This window comes from Xiphophorus couchianus, chromosome 11 (genome assembly GCF_001444195.1).
Source record: "Xiphophorus couchianus chromosome 11, X_couchianus-1.0, whole genome shotgun sequence".
Classification (NCBI taxonomy): domain Eukaryota; kingdom Metazoa; phylum Chordata; class Actinopteri; order Cyprinodontiformes; family Poeciliidae; genus Xiphophorus; species Xiphophorus couchianus.
The window spans coordinates 1532808-1550876 of NC_040238.1; the positions used below are offsets into that span (position 1 = coordinate 1532808).

At 41.5% G+C, this 18069-nt stretch overlaps 1 protein-coding gene across 2 annotated transcripts; it reads left to right on the forward strand.

Annotated features, from left to right (window-relative positions):
• Window positions 1-6685: 6685 nt before the first annotated feature.
• nocta (nocturnin a) lies at window positions 6686-16015 on the forward strand. 2 transcript variants are annotated; one of them, XM_028031323.1, is made up of 3 exons: window positions 6686-7271; window positions 14322-14594; window positions 14687-16015. In XM_028031323.1, the coding sequence occupies exons 1-3, from the start codon at window positions 7064-7066 to the stop codon at window positions 15538-15540; spliced, it is 1335 nt and encodes a 444-aa protein (XP_027887124.1). In that variant the 5' UTR covers window positions 6686-7063; the 3' UTR covers window positions 15541-16015. The 2 variants fall into 2 exon arrangements, with proteins under 2 accessions (XP_027887124.1, XP_027887126.1); XM_028031325.1 differs by lacking the exon at window positions 6686-7271 and adding an exon at window positions 10533-11592.
• Window positions 16016-18069: the final 2054 nt, after the last annotated feature.

Consider the following 18069-nt stretch of genomic DNA (forward strand, 5'->3'; position numbering starts at 1 on the left):
GGAGTTGCACCAACCAAAGCAGCAGCCATGCCAAGGTGTCTGGTCTCCTTTAAATGCTCTTTGCCATGAGTCTGTGCAGGCATGGGGGCTTGACCTTTGTCTCTCCCTGCTGCCTTGATGACCTGATGACATGAGCAGAGTGGGACTGATGGAGACAGGCAGCATCCACCTGATGGAACCTAGTGGATGGATGGATGGATGGATGGATGGATGGATGGATGGATGGATGGATGGATGGATTGCACCTCCCCAGACGGAGGAGAGCAGGCTGCTTCTTTCAAAGTAGCTCAAATTAAACATTTTCCTCATGTGGAAATTTAGCCTTATTGCTTGACTTGAGTTTCATATCTGGGAGTGGAGTTCAGGCATGGAGCTGCAGTGCCACCTAGTGTTTTAATAAAGAGCAACACCTAATAAATTAAATACCACAGGACCTGAACATACTACAAGCTGTTAATCTTTATATAATTGGCCGCTCAGTGGAACATCACTAATTAATCAAAGTGATTTCCATTGCAATTGCCTTTCAACATAAAATTGAGTTTTCATTCATTTGGGGCTTTGTTTTGCCGGTATTCAAATGGAGTGATAAGTTCTCCTGTCTAATCTGCATTAGTTAATATTAGCTCACAAATCCAAGTTTTAAAAGTGTATGCATGATGAGACACACAAGTTAGATCCCTACTTACAGCACATTTAGGAGGATAAGAGCCCCGCTCAGGGTAATAACCTAGAAATATTACTGAGGCTGGACAAATCAGCCTCTTACTGAAACCTGCACACTCTCACACACACACACACACGCAAACACACACACTTCTGCTTTCTCAGCAAGGCTTTGTCAAACGAGGTGCAAAACTGCTGAGGAAATGGTGTGCTGTGTTTCAGGTCTTATCATAGCTCATACATTATAAGTCATAACCTTTCTTCTCACATCTCCATATAGTGTGATATCAGTGCTGAGCAGCAACTTCTATTTCTGTTCTGCATCACTGGGGTACTTTTGTGCAGCCCGCTGTACAACTTCTGCATTTACCCCTTATCGACTTGCAATGAAGATTAATTACATTCCATGAGGACCGCCCTCCTTCTCTTTAGGCAGCAAACTCCAGCTAAATGCTGACTGAGGCGGCTGGAAAAAATGGATGTCTTTCACAACGTACAAGGGAAACTACATGTCCCAGCTGACAAAGCAAGCACCTTTGTTGAATCCATAAGAACCTTGAGCCAGCTGTTTTTGCAAATATTCTGAAGCATTTTCACATGTGGAAATGAAAATGTTGCAGCGTTTCTTTAAATCCACAAGAACCTGTCAGATCAGATCAGCTGATTTTATTTTCAGTACATTTAAAAATTTATCATGACAAAAAAAAAAGACAACAACAAAAGCAAAAAAAAAGACAACAAAAAGCACTTAAACATTTGGCCTCACAATTAAACCAAGACACTGGGTCTGGGTGTGTCCACCTGCAGATAAGTACCAATACCAAGGTGAGCATAGATATAGAGGGAGGAGACTCTAGGCTCCTTTTTCTATATCTCCTGCACTCATTAGCTATTTATTTTGAGTTTCCACATAGGATGTAAATTTTGTTCCTACGTTTTGAAGGATATGTGCTGAAACTGCTGCTTCAGATTTAACCAGGCAAGTTTTAGTGAACTAAAAATAATAAATGCTGTCCAGATTCCCTGAAAATGTCAAAAATATCAAAGCTTATTTGAGCTCTGAATTAGAAGCTGGGAATCAGATTCTAACTTCTTTGTTTTTAGCCAGCAGCAGTGTATGTTTTCTAACGGTGATTACAGTAATGACCTGTGATTGATCACAGAGTCACAAGACAAAGCTGCTCCCCAAAATCTGCTGCTCTTCATGGAAAGCTTATTAGTTGCAAAATAGTGCAGACTGTGACTGTAATGACATCTAGTGGTATAAATTGCAAATAACATTCCCTGAACTACTAATGTTCCTCAAAGAATGTTGGAGTAACGACTGAAAAGACATTTTCAGGTTTGTTTCTTGCTCCTGAAAAGCTTATACCGATTTATTAATAATCTTATTTTCATTATTTCTGCGTTACAATGATGATTGTAACGCAGAAATAGTAGTTGATCTACTGTTTAGATCAACTACATTTTACCGCAGCTAATAGAATGCTTATTTTCTGAAACCTTCAGAAACAGAAATCTCATCTCAGTCAGTGACTCTCACACATCGATGCAGGTTTGGACCAAATCAACAGCCTGATTCAATAAATCATACAAGCTATTTCTAACTGTAACCAAGCGTCTTCCTCTTTTTCTGACTAAACAACGTTTTTTTGCACAGTTGTTAAGTGATAGTTAATCTGTTTTTATCATCAATTATTAGCTTTATCTAAAGCTTCTGAGCTGGTATGTAAGGATGTTTTCTCTTTGATGGATGTCTCATTTTAGGTGGCACACTCACAATGGTGATTGACAGCGCTAAGACCCATCACAGGGCTCTGATTGGTTACTTCTAGTTAGCAGTGGGAGCACTGGAAGTAGTCAGAGGAGCTTGATTTTTTTTTTTACATGTTATCTGTCTCACACCATAGTGTCATGGCATAGTGACAGTTTCAACAAATATGTAAAAGAAAATTTTTTTTATAAAAGCTACATACTGCAGTTTTAATGTTTAGGGAAATTCTTTTTTAGTGCCCAATCAATCAAAACATGTAGAAACTCGTTATTAAATTAGTTACAGCATTTATAACTTCCCTTTGGGATCAATTAACCATTTTTAAATTTGAATTTCAAATTGAATTTGAATTTGATGGCTTATGGAACTTAAACACTGTTCACCTTTTTGCATGGCGGCAAAATTAGACAGGATTTTCCCCATTTGTGTTTTAGAGAAAACTGAGAAGAATTTAAACTGCTGAATCTTTTGCTGTTGAAATTTACTTAACTTTTGGTATTGTTCATTAAGCCCATATTCCAAAAAGAATAGTTGAAATTACTCATTAAATACTCACAAAGACATCTACGCCCAGATCTGAATTTCTACATTAGTTAAAACAGGAAATTAGCAGCAAGAATCCTGGACATAAAAATAAACCAGAAAGATGGAGCAGAGTTTTAGAAATTCGACAGGAACTGAGGCTGTATAACAACACAAAAGGGACTCGTGTTTATTGATTTATTTTTGTTTGTTTTTCAAAATCATGGGGTTTCCAGCCAAACAGGAAATCAGTTTGGCATTTTCTTTTTCACCCCCTCTCATTAAACACTCTTTGCTAAAAACTTGAAATGATAGTCCCAAACAGCATCCATTTAGCAAAGATGATGGCAGCCGGAGAAATTCATACTTGGCTCAGCTTGTTACAGAGTAATAGTGAGGTGAAATGAGCCGTGTAAATTAGTGTGCAGATCATTTCAAGATGGCAGCTGGATGGGGCACAGACGGGTGAGCAGCAAAGATGTGGAGGCAGCAAAAACAAAGCATTACCAGCATTCATACCATACAACATTAAAGCTTCAGTGGAACAAGTGGAAGAGTCTGCTGAGGAGGAGTCAGAATGAGGAGCCATGCAGAGATATTTGTACTACTTCAGGTTTTCCACATTTTGTCACATTTCACCCAAATGTTATATTGAGATTATATGACAGACTAACACAAAGTAACCCATAAGTGTGAAGTGGAAGAAAAATAATGCATGATTTCAAAATGTTTTTATGAATAGAAATCAGAGATCTGTGATATAAAAGGATTTTGTATTCAGGCCTTTTTGTGCAAGTTATAAGTTGCATTTTTAGACAACATCATCATGATTGTAATGTTTTACAATATAATGTAAAACTTTCTGACAATTATTATTACTTTTTGACACTGTGACTTTTGTACTGTACACTCATTATTGTAAATCCTCTAGACACATTTTGGAAGTTTGTGCTGAAAGAGGCTCCATTCTGAAACTGCAGAACAAATTCAATCCACTAATTGGACCAGAGGTGAGTAGTAACTAGTTACATTTACTTAGTTACATTTACTGGAGTAACATTTTGGGGGAAAATACTTATAAGCATAGTTAAGAATAGTTTTACAGCACAGTACTTTTAACTTTTATTTTTTAGATATTAGTATTGTTGCTCTTATTTGAGTAGAATATCTGGTTACTCCATCCACTAAATGAAGAACAAACCGATTTTAACCAAAATGCAGCAGACACAGACAATAACATACAGTTTATGTCAAAATAAAAATTCTTGTTTCTACACAAGTTTCATTTTACTCTGTTAAGCCCTTTGTGCCATTTGAAGATCATGGGAATATGCGGTTAACAATACATACTGTATTGTCACTGAATGTACTCTACCATTTTCTAACACACACTGTATACAGATAACTTGCTGTAAGTACTGGTTTTATCATTTTTATGTTTTTATATTCCATCTCTGAGGAATTTATCTATTTAATGTGTTTAATTTATTATTTATTTATTTGTATGTATCAATGTTTCATTTTTGTCTTAAAAATATCAGAACTTATCAAAGAGAAAAAAAAGTGTAAAATTATGCATGACATCATTGTAAGATATTGACTCGGACTATGATCAATTACTCAGAACATGAGTAGAGTTTCTAAAACACTTTTTTATGCTTCCGTCACTTCTTGGACTGCTATGTTTTACTTTTATTTGAATAAAAATATGTTGAACTACTACTTCTCTTACTTGAGTAAAATTTAAGGGACACTCTACCCCCCTGTCAATTGGACTTTTCATATGTTGCTACTTTAAATTATCTCTGGATAGCAGTGATTAACCTGCAGGAAACACTCATCCATTTTCACATAGTCAGGTCTATTTGGTTCCAGGTAAATCAACAATAATCCCAGTTAGTGTCTTTCTTTCAAAGGCAAAATTTAGAAACATTTGTTTTATTACACTAAAATCAACTTTAAATCTGTGAAATGTGTTTTGGTAAAGGTCATGAGAAGTAATTAAAGAAACAATGACTTAGTGAAAAATCAAAAACACCCAAAAGCTTTCCAGTATTTATTCATTTTACTTTTTGAAACGAAAAACCATGGCTGGCTGTCCAATTTGCGCAGTATTACTAGATGACCACTAGATGGCAGCAAATAAACACCAACTACAAATTACCCCAGAAGGGAGGTGAGCTGAGCTGAGGTGTATCTGTCATTATTGTAGGATTTATTTATTTATTTATTTATTTATTTATTTATTTATTTATTATAATTTTTGCTGGTGTAGAGGGGAAGCATGCACAAGGACACTCTCTCAAGCAAGAAAACAGCAAAAAAGACAACAAAGTTTGTTTCAATAGTCACTGGTTCCTCTCACCAAGGTTTCGGTTTAAATGTTTTAAAAATTGGCCATTCCACCATTCAAAGTGTGTGCACATCACACGTTCTTTTCTGGGTACTGTGAGCAGGCATAAAAGTTTAAATTAAAGCGCTATACATTTGGTTTAAAGTTAGATTTGATCAGCATAGAATCCTGCCCCCTCTTGGCTCCCAACACATTCTGCAGACCTGGATGTTCCTCCCCATGGAGAAACAAATATCGAGGGGATTTGTTTGTCCATGTTGAGCCCGATCCACTGCAAAGATCACGTCTACAGACACATCTCACTTGGATGAGACGTCGGCCAGACTCATCATTTCCTGGAGAAACTATAGTACACTGTGAGATTGAAAGGGAGAGAGCCTGCGTTTCCAGACAGAAACTGTTACCTTCATCAACCAATATTATGTCAGCAGAGGACATTGGACGGATCAGTACAGAATGTTAAGCCATTTGGTAATACCTAATATTACTTATTTAGTGGCCATCCCTAATTAATGGCCACTAACAGCTTTAGGTCTCTTGGGTTCGGAGTTAGATACTCAGGAGGTATTTTGTTACCAACCAGTGTGACACCTGTAACTTGCTAAGTGATGAGCTTTCTTCTCTGTGTTCACCATCAGTTCAACTGGAAGAGTGGTCAGAATGATAAAAACTTGTGAAACATCAGACATATTCAGAGCTGTGTTTAACATCCTTCTGTTTTGTTTTATCTTCTCTTTGCTACTGTTATGACGTTTGTCTTGTATACATAAACACATCCGTGACGTTAAAATTGTAAAAGACATACAACCTTCAGACAGTGGATGACAACCCAACACCACTGCTCCCTTATCTGGTTACATAATGGTTTCTGAACAGCAGTTTGACCTTGATTAACTCTAACAAGTTCAGGGGACATTCAGTAAAAAACCCTGATTAGAAAACATGGAGCATTGACATATTTATTACAGAAACATATAATTATGGATCAGTTTAAAGTACAATAGAGTGCTCAATATACAGAATCTTTACACATTTAGATTATTTGCCAATGCGCCGCTTGATTTTATATGGAAAACTAACCAAACAAAGATTATTCTTTTAATTTTAATAAAGTATAGAAAGGAACTGATGCTTGCTTAGCTGGCCGCGGAACAGTGAGCTAGTAAAGCTTCACAAAAATCAATTAACCGACGTAAAGTCCCCTCTGTTGGGAAACAGGAGAGGTGCTGATGTCAAAATTCGTCATACTTACGCTGTAAAATTCCAGAACGCTGATTGGCTGAAATGTGGAAAAGTAACGCCCTTTTTTTCCTCATGAGTTTCCGCTCAACCTTACAAAAGTCAGAGCGGCTCAAACCACAGCTGCACAGCAGGGGTGAGAGGTGGATGAGCAGCTCTTCAAATTGAAGTTTTTATTAATTTGTTAAGGGAAAAAGCTAATTATATATCTACATTTATCACGATATAACCACTGTTATTGTAAATGGCATTTGTTTTGTAACTGTGAGATTTTCACAGAGCCTTGTGGACTATCCCACTAGCAGGTTTCCCCTCAAAGCGGTACCGGCGTTCAGTAACTCAGAAAAATGATGTAACTTACCGGCCGGCTTTCCGTCAGATCTACAGAGAGAGAAGAAGCCGCGTGAAGGGGAACATTAGAAAGTTTTAGCTGAATTAAATAACTCGGGTTTTATCAAAAATAGTGAAAAGACGAAAGGCTTTTTTAGTGCGGCTCCCGACAGTTCAGAATGAATTCAGCTCGTCGTTGTTCCGCTTTGTTCAGGGAAATATGCGTTTCATCAGTGGGGGGACAACCAGCCCGGACACCGCTTCCCCCGGCTGGGTCAGCCGCTACTGGAACCCGCTGTTGTCACATTGGCCCCGGAGGAGGGGGAGTCAGAAGAACCGGTGACCCGCTGAAGCCGGGTGCCGCAGCCAGCACCATAACAGCACCAGGTACTGTTTTCATTAACATGTCACCAAGAAACTTTGACCTATTAACACGTCGCGACGTGACGTTTTCATGAGTCAAACTGTGGGTTCTGGGTTGATGGTTTCCCCCGCCTCCCTCCAAGTGTCACTTCCTTCTCTATGTTACCACGGCAAGCGAACTGAGACTTATGAGATTTTTAGGTGTCTAAAGTTCTGGACCAGTGGTGACAACTTTCTGAAAAGAAGAACTGGCTGTATACTTCGCCTCATTAGAGACGAGCAAATTAAAACTACAATCTAAAAACCAACAAGACTTTCATCTTTTTTAGTGTCAATCTGGTTTATTTATTTCTTGTCCCAGATGATCATTATGGCCAAAATGAGTAGAATGGAAAAGTAACGACTTCAAGTCATACAATGTGGCTTGTAAATCCGCTTTGTTATAAATGTTCTATCAGACTGCAGGCAACAAAGATGATATTCCACAGTCACATTTCCTGAGTGACACCGTCGGTTATTACCAGTCACAGCTAATCCACTCATTAGTTGCTGCTCTTTTGCTGTTCCTCTTTAAATCTACAAACGTTAACATATCTGGCTGTATGGTTACGGGCAGATGAAGATGTCAGCTTATTCTCGTCTCTGCTATAAACCTCTCACCAGCATCATCCCTGCCTCCTTCAGATGACCTCTGTCACATGTTCAGTTCACAGACCTGTTCGCTGTTTGCTGATACTTTTTATAGCTGTAGCAGACCACATAAAGTGTGGTGAACTGATAGGAAATCAGCAAAAAACTGAAAATACAGAGTACCTTGACCTGCCTGTACGTTTTCTTTCTCTTTGTTTGCTCTCACATCCACATATTTACTTTTATCATTGTCAAACTTTATTTCATGAACGTTTTGCAAGCTTGTCATCTTCTTTGAGTTTTACATACTTTAGACCCAAAAACATCAATCAACCAATAAAGTTTAATTATAAAACACATTTGAGCAACAAGGCAGTTCAAAGTCGCATCATAAAAAAAAAACATAGATTGGACAATTGAAAAACCAGGGACAAACATTACATTTTGATGATAGCCATCATCATCATCAAAATCACTGGTACATGTTGAAAATGTTGGTCAATGTTCCATTTATTATGGTTCAAAAGAAACTCTAAACAGGTGGGACTTTAGCCTTAAGTTAAAGGAACTCAGTGTTTCAGCTGTTTTGCAGTTTTCTGGAGGTTTGCTCCATATTTGTGGTGCGTAAGCTGAATGCTACTTCTCCATGTTTGGTTCTGGTTCTGAGAATGCATAGACTTTTCTAAAATATTTACACAAATAACAGGTCTGGAATGTATGGTAAACCCCACAATTATTCATAAGCCTAGTGGATTTAGATTTAAGATTAATTTTATTTAATGAAGATGTGTCTGCCAGGAAATGAGAAATGACCATCTGTCATGATTGTTTATAAAAAAAATTTTTTAAATATTCTGTAAAACAAAAACAAATGTAAAAAACTACTTTTATCTTTCTCAAAAGTCAGTCACTAAATCTTTATTGGCTTACCAGCATTCAGACCCTGCTTACAACAGCGTAGGGGCATTTTGAGGATTTAGCCAAAGGGATTAGCTTCAAGATTAGAAAACCTTCTTGCCATCACCCTAATCTTTTACTTCCCCTTCTGATTCTCTGCCAGATTTGAGTTGATCCAAAACATCAAAATTACTTCCAGTCATAAAAAATGCATACATAAATTCAAATACTTCTTAAAATCCTAATATTCCAGCAGTATGAGGCATTTTGTGCCTAACTGTTGTTAACATTGTTCTTGCCAAGTCATCAATATTCCTGCCATCACTAAAACTCTGAGAGCCGATGAACCTGAACCCTGATCCTGATGATCCTCCGGCAGGTACCTGAGCCCAGTAATCTCCTCCGGCTCATTCTCTCTTTACTTCCGTCTGTATTCCATGACTTTCCACTTCTCTTCTCAAAGTATCAGTGAATCAGAGCTGCTGACACATGGCCAGGTCTTCAAATAGTTAAACCAATTCTCCTGGATCCTCCCCTGTAAACTGTTCAAAACTAATTCCGTTACTTTTTTAATTTGGGCCTGAGTGTTTTAAAACTGAAATTGTTCAAACATTTCATGCTGATCTCTGCTTTAATAGTCTCAATGTGACTTATTGCGTAACTGATCTAGGACTTCAGTCAACAGATGATTTACACAAGGTGAACTAGATCTAGGCCTGCCTCAGTTTCTGTTCTGATATGTTGAGTCAACTAGATGGGATTGAAGAACTGAAATCAACAATATGAATAGAAACAATGCATGAAGACAGTCAGTGCCCTGCTGATTATGGATCAACAGGACATGTACTTTGTCCCCTATGCATGGAAATATTTAACTGGCACACAGTACAAATTTACTATAGTAGTGCTGATGAGGGCTAATCAGATGAAGGTTTTTACTAGCAACATTTGCCTAGTCTGTTGTGTCACCATGAGCTTGTTGGAAAGTACAGACACCTTGGAGTGGTGGAAGCTAACAGCTGGTTAGTCCAACACTGTTTCAGCTGACCTTTTAGTCTTTTAGAATGACTGCTCATTTCCATATCAAGGAATGTGGAGATCCACTATCTGAATCTGCTGGCATTAGCATGTCTGCCAGATCAGCTGTGACTCAGCAGCCCACTGTCTCTGTCAAAGACTGAGTAAACTTAGATTTCAGGCTGTCAGTTTTTCATAGGATGACAGCTAATGTGCTACTTCCCACATTGTTTACACTCTGAACAACACACATTCAGCGTGCGTTACTTAGGGACACTGAACACCATAGCTTAAAGAAGCCAACAAAACCACATCATTGGTAAAAAGCAGGGTTTGATCCTGAGGTTCCACACTATCCTGAGAGCCTGTTGATGCAGAACAATAATATGACTGGGAACATAGGTGTCCAGTGTCCACTGGTGAAGAGTTTGACATGGTATCAGTTGGTATCAGGAATCTGGTCCTAAAAGGTCTCACTGGTATCTCAAGTGACACGGTCCTGTGCCTTCTCTGATGCCACTAAACGCCTGTTGACCATACAGCTAAAGTTCCCTCAACTCTCAGGGTAAAGATCTGGTTCACTGTTGTGTGGCTGAGACAAAAGCTGTATTGCTTCTGAATTCAGTTTATGGCAATGAGTTTAAATCTCCTCTTCAACCTCTGCAGGAAGCTTTTCCATAGAGGCAGAGAAATGTGATCCCTTGGTAGTTGGAACACGCTCTCCAATCTCCTTTTCAAAAAAAAAAAGAGCGCAGATTAATTCTGTTCATTTTCTATCAGTCCATTGCACTTCTTCCATGTCCCAGTTAGAAACCTTGGATCCTATCATTTATGTTGATGTTGTCCAGTGCTATTGGTCCAATGGGAATTACAATGGTTTCTTTTAACAGGATCGTTGTCCCTGCCTCAATATCCAAGAGAGACTGGGTTATTCAGTACCATCTATTCATTGTTCTATCAGATTCTCTTCCAATGGAAAGTATTCCAGCTTTTGCTCCCCATTATTGGAACCTTCAGTGCTCATAGCTGCTAATGGTTCTGTAATTAGTTCCTCAGTGACTCTGTATAAAGCTTTGCTTTTGTTTTCCATCACATGATCTACTGTCATTTCTTTCACATTCCGTGTAAGTGAATCTAATTTGTGTTCCTGGTAATTCAGTTAGGGGGGCATGTGATTAGTGCTGCTGTGGGTTCTCATTCTTCTACAGCTAAATGTGTGCCACCAGGCTGTTCTGGAGTAAATCTGTGCTGTCCTGAGACTTCATGCTTAAAATACCAGGAAAAAGAGCTAATAATGTTCCTTGAGTGATTTGGTTTAGTTGTGTTCCAGTTGGGATGTTGAACTACTTGTTGTTAGTGACAGTAATATTAGCTGCTATCTATGTTGTGCAAGTTCTGTGTCAGTTCCATGTGTTGCACAGTTGGACTGAATATGATAGATGGCTTCAGAATAGTAAAACTATTTGGGTGCAAAGGTCAGAGAGTTCATTGAGTCATGGGAGTTGAGGTTTGTCAGGCCTGTTGCCTTTCTGCCTTGTTCCAGTTGACTGAGCTTCTCTTTGCACTGCCTACTTGGCCTGGTTTGTGTGTGTGTGGCTGTTTGAGGGAGAACAAGACCATTCTTGTGAGTGAGTCATCGCTCTGTGTCATGATGACTGTGTGCTGTCACTCTGCGCCACTCAGAGGAGAAAGACTGTGGGATGACTGAAGGTCCAACGGAGAGGACGGGTGGAGACAGACAGTTGTTCCGTGGAGATCCTTCGGACCGACTGGAACCGGGTCCACGTGGGATGTAGGTGGTGTAAGTATCAGTTTGTGTTTCTGGTAGAGGCAGGGAATCAGTGGAAAAGAGTTCGACTCCAGCTTTCCCCTGCCACATGTCAAAACGCCCTTGGGCAAGACAGTAAACCTGTAGATACTGCCGCCTGTCAGTGTGTGGATTTGTTTAGATGGATTGAAAATACTACACAGGTTCAATCCATTTGGTCTTACAGAGCAGACTAAAGAACTTTGTCTTTACAACAGACCTGATGTGGTTCTGAGTTCTGGTTTTGAGGGATTGTGATTCAAAACCCTGTGATTATCTGCATGTTTCCTAGATCTCAGCAGTAGTTTGCTTTCACACTAGCATTTCTGAAGGTCGCATACAACATGACCGTCTGTGACAGAATACCTCCAAGACTGAGCTCCATTCATCTGTTTAGATGGCACATCTGTCAGTTAGCATGGTAACTATTCTGGTTGATCTGATTGGCTAGATTTTCAGCTCAAATCAGGTGAGAGTCAGCACCGGACTAATCCTAACCGGAGGAGAAGAAGAATGAGAGGTAATGCAAAAGGAAAGTTGTTTTTTTCTTTTTCCTTACCTTCTTATTCCAGGGTGGAGTTATTATGTTTTACCTCTCAGTGCTACGTTAATGGGCTCACGGATAGATGGAAATGTATCATTACCTGCATTCTCAGGGTTGAGAATGCATCACATTGCTGCCAACATCACATTGGCAGCAATGTGATGTGAAGGAGTGGTTCAGACCTGAGTCTTCTGTATTTCTGCTCAGTAGTTTCATGTTGGTTTCAGAGATACTGTGGTTGTTTTCACCACAGAAAAATATGTTGATTAGATCTTATGTTAATTTCACAGCTGGAGGCTCGCACCATCACATGTTGGTCACTCCAGTTTGATGTAGATAAACTTTATTCTGAAAGAAATAAAGTTCTAAGGTCTGAGTGTAGAAGTTCTAACATACACTTTCTCTTTCAGCAGTAAATTATTTCTTGAGAAAAGTATTAACCTGGTTCTGAACTCTGAGCCTCTGTCTAAATGCACGCAGCTCCTTTCATCTGTTCATCAACCCTCATCTTCATCACAATGAAAGAGCTGTCCTGGTCTGAGCCTGACTTAGTGCGTCTCCCAGAGGTCACTCTGTCACCCAGCCTGCAGGAAGGGGAGGGGCCTGATGAGTCAGGGAGGATGAGATGCTAAGCTGAGTCACAGCAGACAGAGGGAAGGGCCGTTCTAGTGCAGGACTATCAGAGAAGGAACTGACAGACAGACAGACAGACAGACGGACTTTCCTGCTCTGTGGATTCAGATCTGACCAAAGAAGGAGGCCAGGGGTAAGACCCTTCCTTCCTCCACCTGGTGGTTAGCTGTTGTAGATCACAGATGCTGACTCTCACTGCAGCTTAGGAGATTCCCTCAAAGCTATTTAGTGTAAGACCTGGCAGGGGAGCAGAATCGCCCTTCTCTCAGCTTACTGGAGTCTTGTTTACCGATGTGGAGCTGGTAATTACACTTTGCAGTGGACTTGACTCTGAATGGTCCTTTGTCTATAGACAACCACATCACCCTACTAGAATTATAGATCGATTTCTGGACCAGTACATTTATGTACTATACCTCTGGTGCAGTAGCAGATGTTCATGTTTGGGTTCCCAGCTGCAGGAATGTTCTAGATGTTGGGACCGTTGGGACCTGATTTTCTCCTCTGTTGGATCCATGTGATCCAATGTCTTTAAAGCAGTTCTTTTCAAATAGTGAGGTGGTGAGTTGTCTGAGGGGGAGTGAGAGGCAGAGATGCCTCTCACTCCCTTTGGTATTCATGTCTTTTATTCATGGGCTGCACAGTGGTGCAGTTGGTAGCACTGTTGCCTTGCAGCAAGAAGGTCCTAGGTCTTTCTGTATGTATGGAGTTTGCATGTTCTCCCTGTGCATACATGGGTTCTCTCCTCCCACAGTCCAAAACCTGACTGTCAAGTTGATTGGTCTCTCTAAATTATCCTCAGGTGTGCTTGCCTGATGTTGTCTTGTCTGTCTCTGTGTTGCCCTGTGATGGACTGGTGACATGTCCAGGGTGACCCCCCCCTTTCACCTGTTGACCGCTGGAGATAGGCAGCGGTAAGATGATGGATGGATGGATGGATGGATGGATCTTTTATTCATGCTTGAACCATAAACCAGCCTCTAGTCACTAGGTGGCAGCAGTGCTCAATAGGCTGCTGGTTCAGTCAGCAGAGGAAGTTTCCTACTCAGACTGATGTGGTCATTTAACTTCAACTATGAAGAACTGAGCACAGATCATTTGCACATTTTCACGTTTGAGGATCACTGAGCAGTCTGGATTAAATGTTACAAATTGAATTAATAATCTGGACTGCAATAAATTAATATATAAACTGTTGCAGCTCATTTATGTGGGGATGAGACAATGTTTACAGCTGCCTTAGATTCAGAACTGAACATTGATCAATATATTTGATGTATGTTTTCGATGATGGCATTTGACAAAATGTAATGTTTATTGTTTGTTTCATAATTGTTGACTGTATGATGTTTGTGATGTGTATCACTTTGCCTGGTTGCTGAAATGTTCTCTACAAATAAACTGGACTTGAACTTAATTAACAGAACCACGGCTTTACAAGCTGAAGCAAGTCAACCTCAGTGCAGTTCACTTCCACCGTGTTTCACCTTTGACCCCAGCTTCTTGTGACTAATGTGTCTCTGTCCTGCCCCTCCCCCCTTCACAGTTTGTCCAATGGGCAGCAGCAGTAGCAGGTTGTTTGGGACGATGGCCCAGGCGTTGAGCAGTTCCTCTCTGACCCAGCCCGACCCGGACCTGGATGAGGACCAGGACTTGGTGGAGGTGGAGCCGGAGCAGCTGCTCAGAGAGTGTGAGGAGGCGCTGCGGCGGCGCCCGGCCCGGCCTCACCGGGACCTGGTCCAGCCCAAGCTGCTGGCGCCCTGCAGCCACCAGCACAACCCGTCCATACGGGTCCTGCAGTGGAACATCCTGGCCCAAGGTAAGGTTCTGTATGCTGAGAGGAGCTGTGTTCTGTTAACTACTGTGTGTTCATGGTGTGAGTTCATGCTATGTGTGTGTGTGTGTGTGCAGCTCTCGGTGAGGGGAAGGACAGCTTCATCCGCTGCCCCCTAGAGGCTCTCAGCTGGCATGAGAGGAAGTACCAGATCCTGGAGGAGATCCTCACCTACCGACCCGACATCGTGTGTCTGCAGGAAGTAGACCACTACTATGACACTTTCCAGCCCATTATGGCCCGCCTCGGTTATCATGGCAACTTCCTACCCAAACCCTGGTCTCCCTGTCTGGATGTGGAGCACAACAACGGCCCTGACGGCTGTGCGCTGTTCTACCGCCGCTCGCGCTTCCACCTGCACTCCACAGCCCACCTGCGGCTGTCAGCCATGATGCTGCCCACCAACCAGGTGGCCATCGCTCAGACGCTGCGCTGCCTGGCCACGGGCCGTCAGCTGTGTGTGGCCGTCACACACTTGAAGGCCCGCAGCGGCTGGGAGAGGCTGCGGAGCGCGCAAGGCGCCGACTTGCTGCAGAGCCTGCAGGGCATCACGACCCCTGGCTCGGGGGCCGGGCCGGGGCCCATCCCTCTGGTGGTGTGCGGGGACTTCAACGCCGAGCCCTCGGAGGATGTCTACAGGCGTTTTAGCTCCTCCCCTCTGGGCCTGAGCTCCGCCTACAAGCTGCTGAGCGGTGACGGGCAGACGGAGCCGGCGTACACCAGCTGGAAGATCCGCCCATCTGGAGAGAGCTGCAGCACTCTGGACTACATCTGGTACAGCGAGCGCGCCCTGAGGGTGGAGGCGCTGCTGGACATCCCCACAGAGCAGCAGATCGGACCCAACCGCCTGCCCTCATACCACTACCCCTCAGACCACCTGGCCCTGCTCTGTGACATCAGCTTCAGGGAGGGGCCTCACAGGCTGCTATAGGCAGCCAATCACAGCTCTAGCTGAAACCAGGACAGCCACATCAGAGGAACCTGACCTTTGACCTGATGCTGAGCTTCTCTTAAACCTTCCTGTTTATGTGAAGCTGACTGCTGTAGAATCTCTTCTGCTGGAACTCAGATGGTGAGACTGAACAGCCGGAGGGGGGAGGGGCTCCTGGGTATCTGGCTCTATGAGGACCTGAGGGTTTCATTTCCTGACATTTGATCACTGCAGTTATTTATAAATAGCCTGACTGTCTTAAATTATTCCTTATACTCCGTAAGGTTCTACTGTACTGGGTAGTGATGTGGGTGGGCACTGGGGGGTCATGTTGTTATGACGGCAACAACACTTCATGATTGCTATTGGTAATAAAGTGATTGTTTTTACTCTGAATGGTGTCTACCTGATCCTGCCTTCAATCACTTCCTGTCTCAATCTGCAGGCAGTTGGATTAAAAAAATGTTTTAATGGATCAGTAGTGCTCTATTAACACTAGAATGGCTGGGTTACTTATGAACCGGCATTAAACAAGAAAAGAATATTTGTTGAATTCTTGCAATACTGCAATTTTTGATGTTAATCCGATACCAGTAGTGCCAGTACCGTTGATACCAACACTTCAGATTTAAGTTTAATTTGTCATCAAACTTCTGAACTTAAAGTGTTTTTGTGGTTTTTCTTTTTAATTATTTTGTTCAAACCTGGGATAGAATTTGGACAAAGTTTATAGGTGTTTGTAACATATTAACATGACAATAGAAATGCAAAAATGAGAGTGCAAAAATGTATCATGAAAGCTAATCAAGACAAAGTCTTTTCTGAGGTAGAGTTCAGAGACTACAGTACAAAAACAAAATTACACGAGAAAATCTGAAACTCAAAAATTGACCCAATACTGATACTGATGTGGTATCAATATTTTCCATTCACCTCTGCTCAGCAGATGAAACATTCTTGAGCTCCTTGAGAATCTTGGAGAATCTGCTCCCTGGATTCCAGCTTAGTTTGTTTATTAGTCATAGACAAAACATGTCCAGGCAAGACAAGTCATATATTCATTTCTAAAGAAATTCTCTACAATGGATACAATATGCAAACCAGCGAGCTGTGAAGAGGAGGTACTGGAACACACAGGAGGGAAAATGTGGAGCTGGTTCAACTTTCTGAGTGTAAACAAGTGGAATGAAGGTGAAGTCATTCTGATGGGTTAGAAACTGAAAGCAGAATGCTCTGAAATGAAGACAATGAGACCTAACACTAAGAGGGAAAACATCAGCAACAGCCAGAGGACAAACAAAGGTTCTGGTGGGTTAAAGAGGAGCAGACATGTCCTGTTTGATTGGATCAAAGGCATGTTCAGCTGATGAATCACTAATCTGCATTAGAGAAGTTAATTCCCAAGTCCTTAGAGATTTCAGCACATTAAGTCTAAACTCAGTTTGACTTAAGTCAACACCTCTTAATAATCAAGCTGATTATGACTTATTCTTTGGTTGTAGCCATTGTTTCTTCTACTCACCTGTTCTCTTACACGTGAAAACTTTTCAGGTGAAGCAAACATCAGTCAGTGACTCAGTTCATGTTGACATCATTCTGTCCTTCTGTTTGTCCAAGCAGACCCACAGACCTTCTGTTTGATCCACGATGAAACCACAGAAAGTTCTGCTGATTATTTCAGCATCATGGCTGCAGGAGCAACAAAAGACAGTCCAGTGAACTCAGTCACATCAGAGGGGGACAGACAGGGAGACGTTTCATTCTGAGAGAAAGAAGATCTGAAAGTGGACTTTTGAAATTCAGATCTGCAGTCATATCATCTATGGAATTCTCTTAAATACTGCAGAATTATACAGTTCAGGTGTTTTTGGAACCAGCAGGTGGCACAAAGCATCACTGACTGGAATCTTAACACTGGACTTCATTTCTGTGCCTCTCCACTCTTCCTGAAGACTGTGGCACCTTGATCTCCAAATGAAATGAAAACTTTACTTTTGTCTGAAATGAAGAGACGTCTCTATATCACATGACCTGGATATGAGTGAATGGGACTTGAAAATCTCCACCAAACTCCTAAACGGCCTTTGCTCTTCATTTTTTTTAAACCACACTTTTTTTCTTCCATTCAACTTTCCATCAATGTGCTTTTGTCCAGCAGTATGAACAGTCAGCTTCTTTAGCCTTCTGTTCTCTGCTCTCTTTGTGGAAGGTGTCTGACCTGCATGAACAGAATTTCTCATGGGTCTGATGGAGTATTTGACTTGGGACGATGGTGGTGACAGTGGGAGGAGTTCATCCCTCAGTCAATGGGTTGCCAGTTTAATTCCTGCTGTCTGCCTGCATCTGTTGTTTACTTGGGCAAGACGCTTCACCCACCTTGCCTGCTGGTGAAGGTCAGAGGGCCTGGTGGTGTTGGAGCATGGCAGCCTGGCCTCTGGGACCTAGACAAGTACAATTCCAGTTTTCTTAAACTGACTTTGGGTTTTCACTGACCATAAGCCAGAAGAAATAAAATTCATGAAAATCATC

Coding starts and splice junctions, on each gene's coding strand:
- nocta (XM_028031323.1), top strand. CDS start 7,064: ATGAATTCAGCTCGTCGTTGTTCCGCTTTGTTCAGGGAAATATGCGTT. Junction 7,272..14,321: donor CAGCACCATAACAGCACCAG/GTACTGTTTTCA, acceptor CCCCCTTCACAG/TTTGTCCAATGGGCAGCAGC. Junction 14,595..14,686: donor GTGGAACATCCTGGCCCAAG/GTAAGGTTCTGT, acceptor GTGTGTGTGCAG/CTCTCGGTGAGGGGAAGGAC.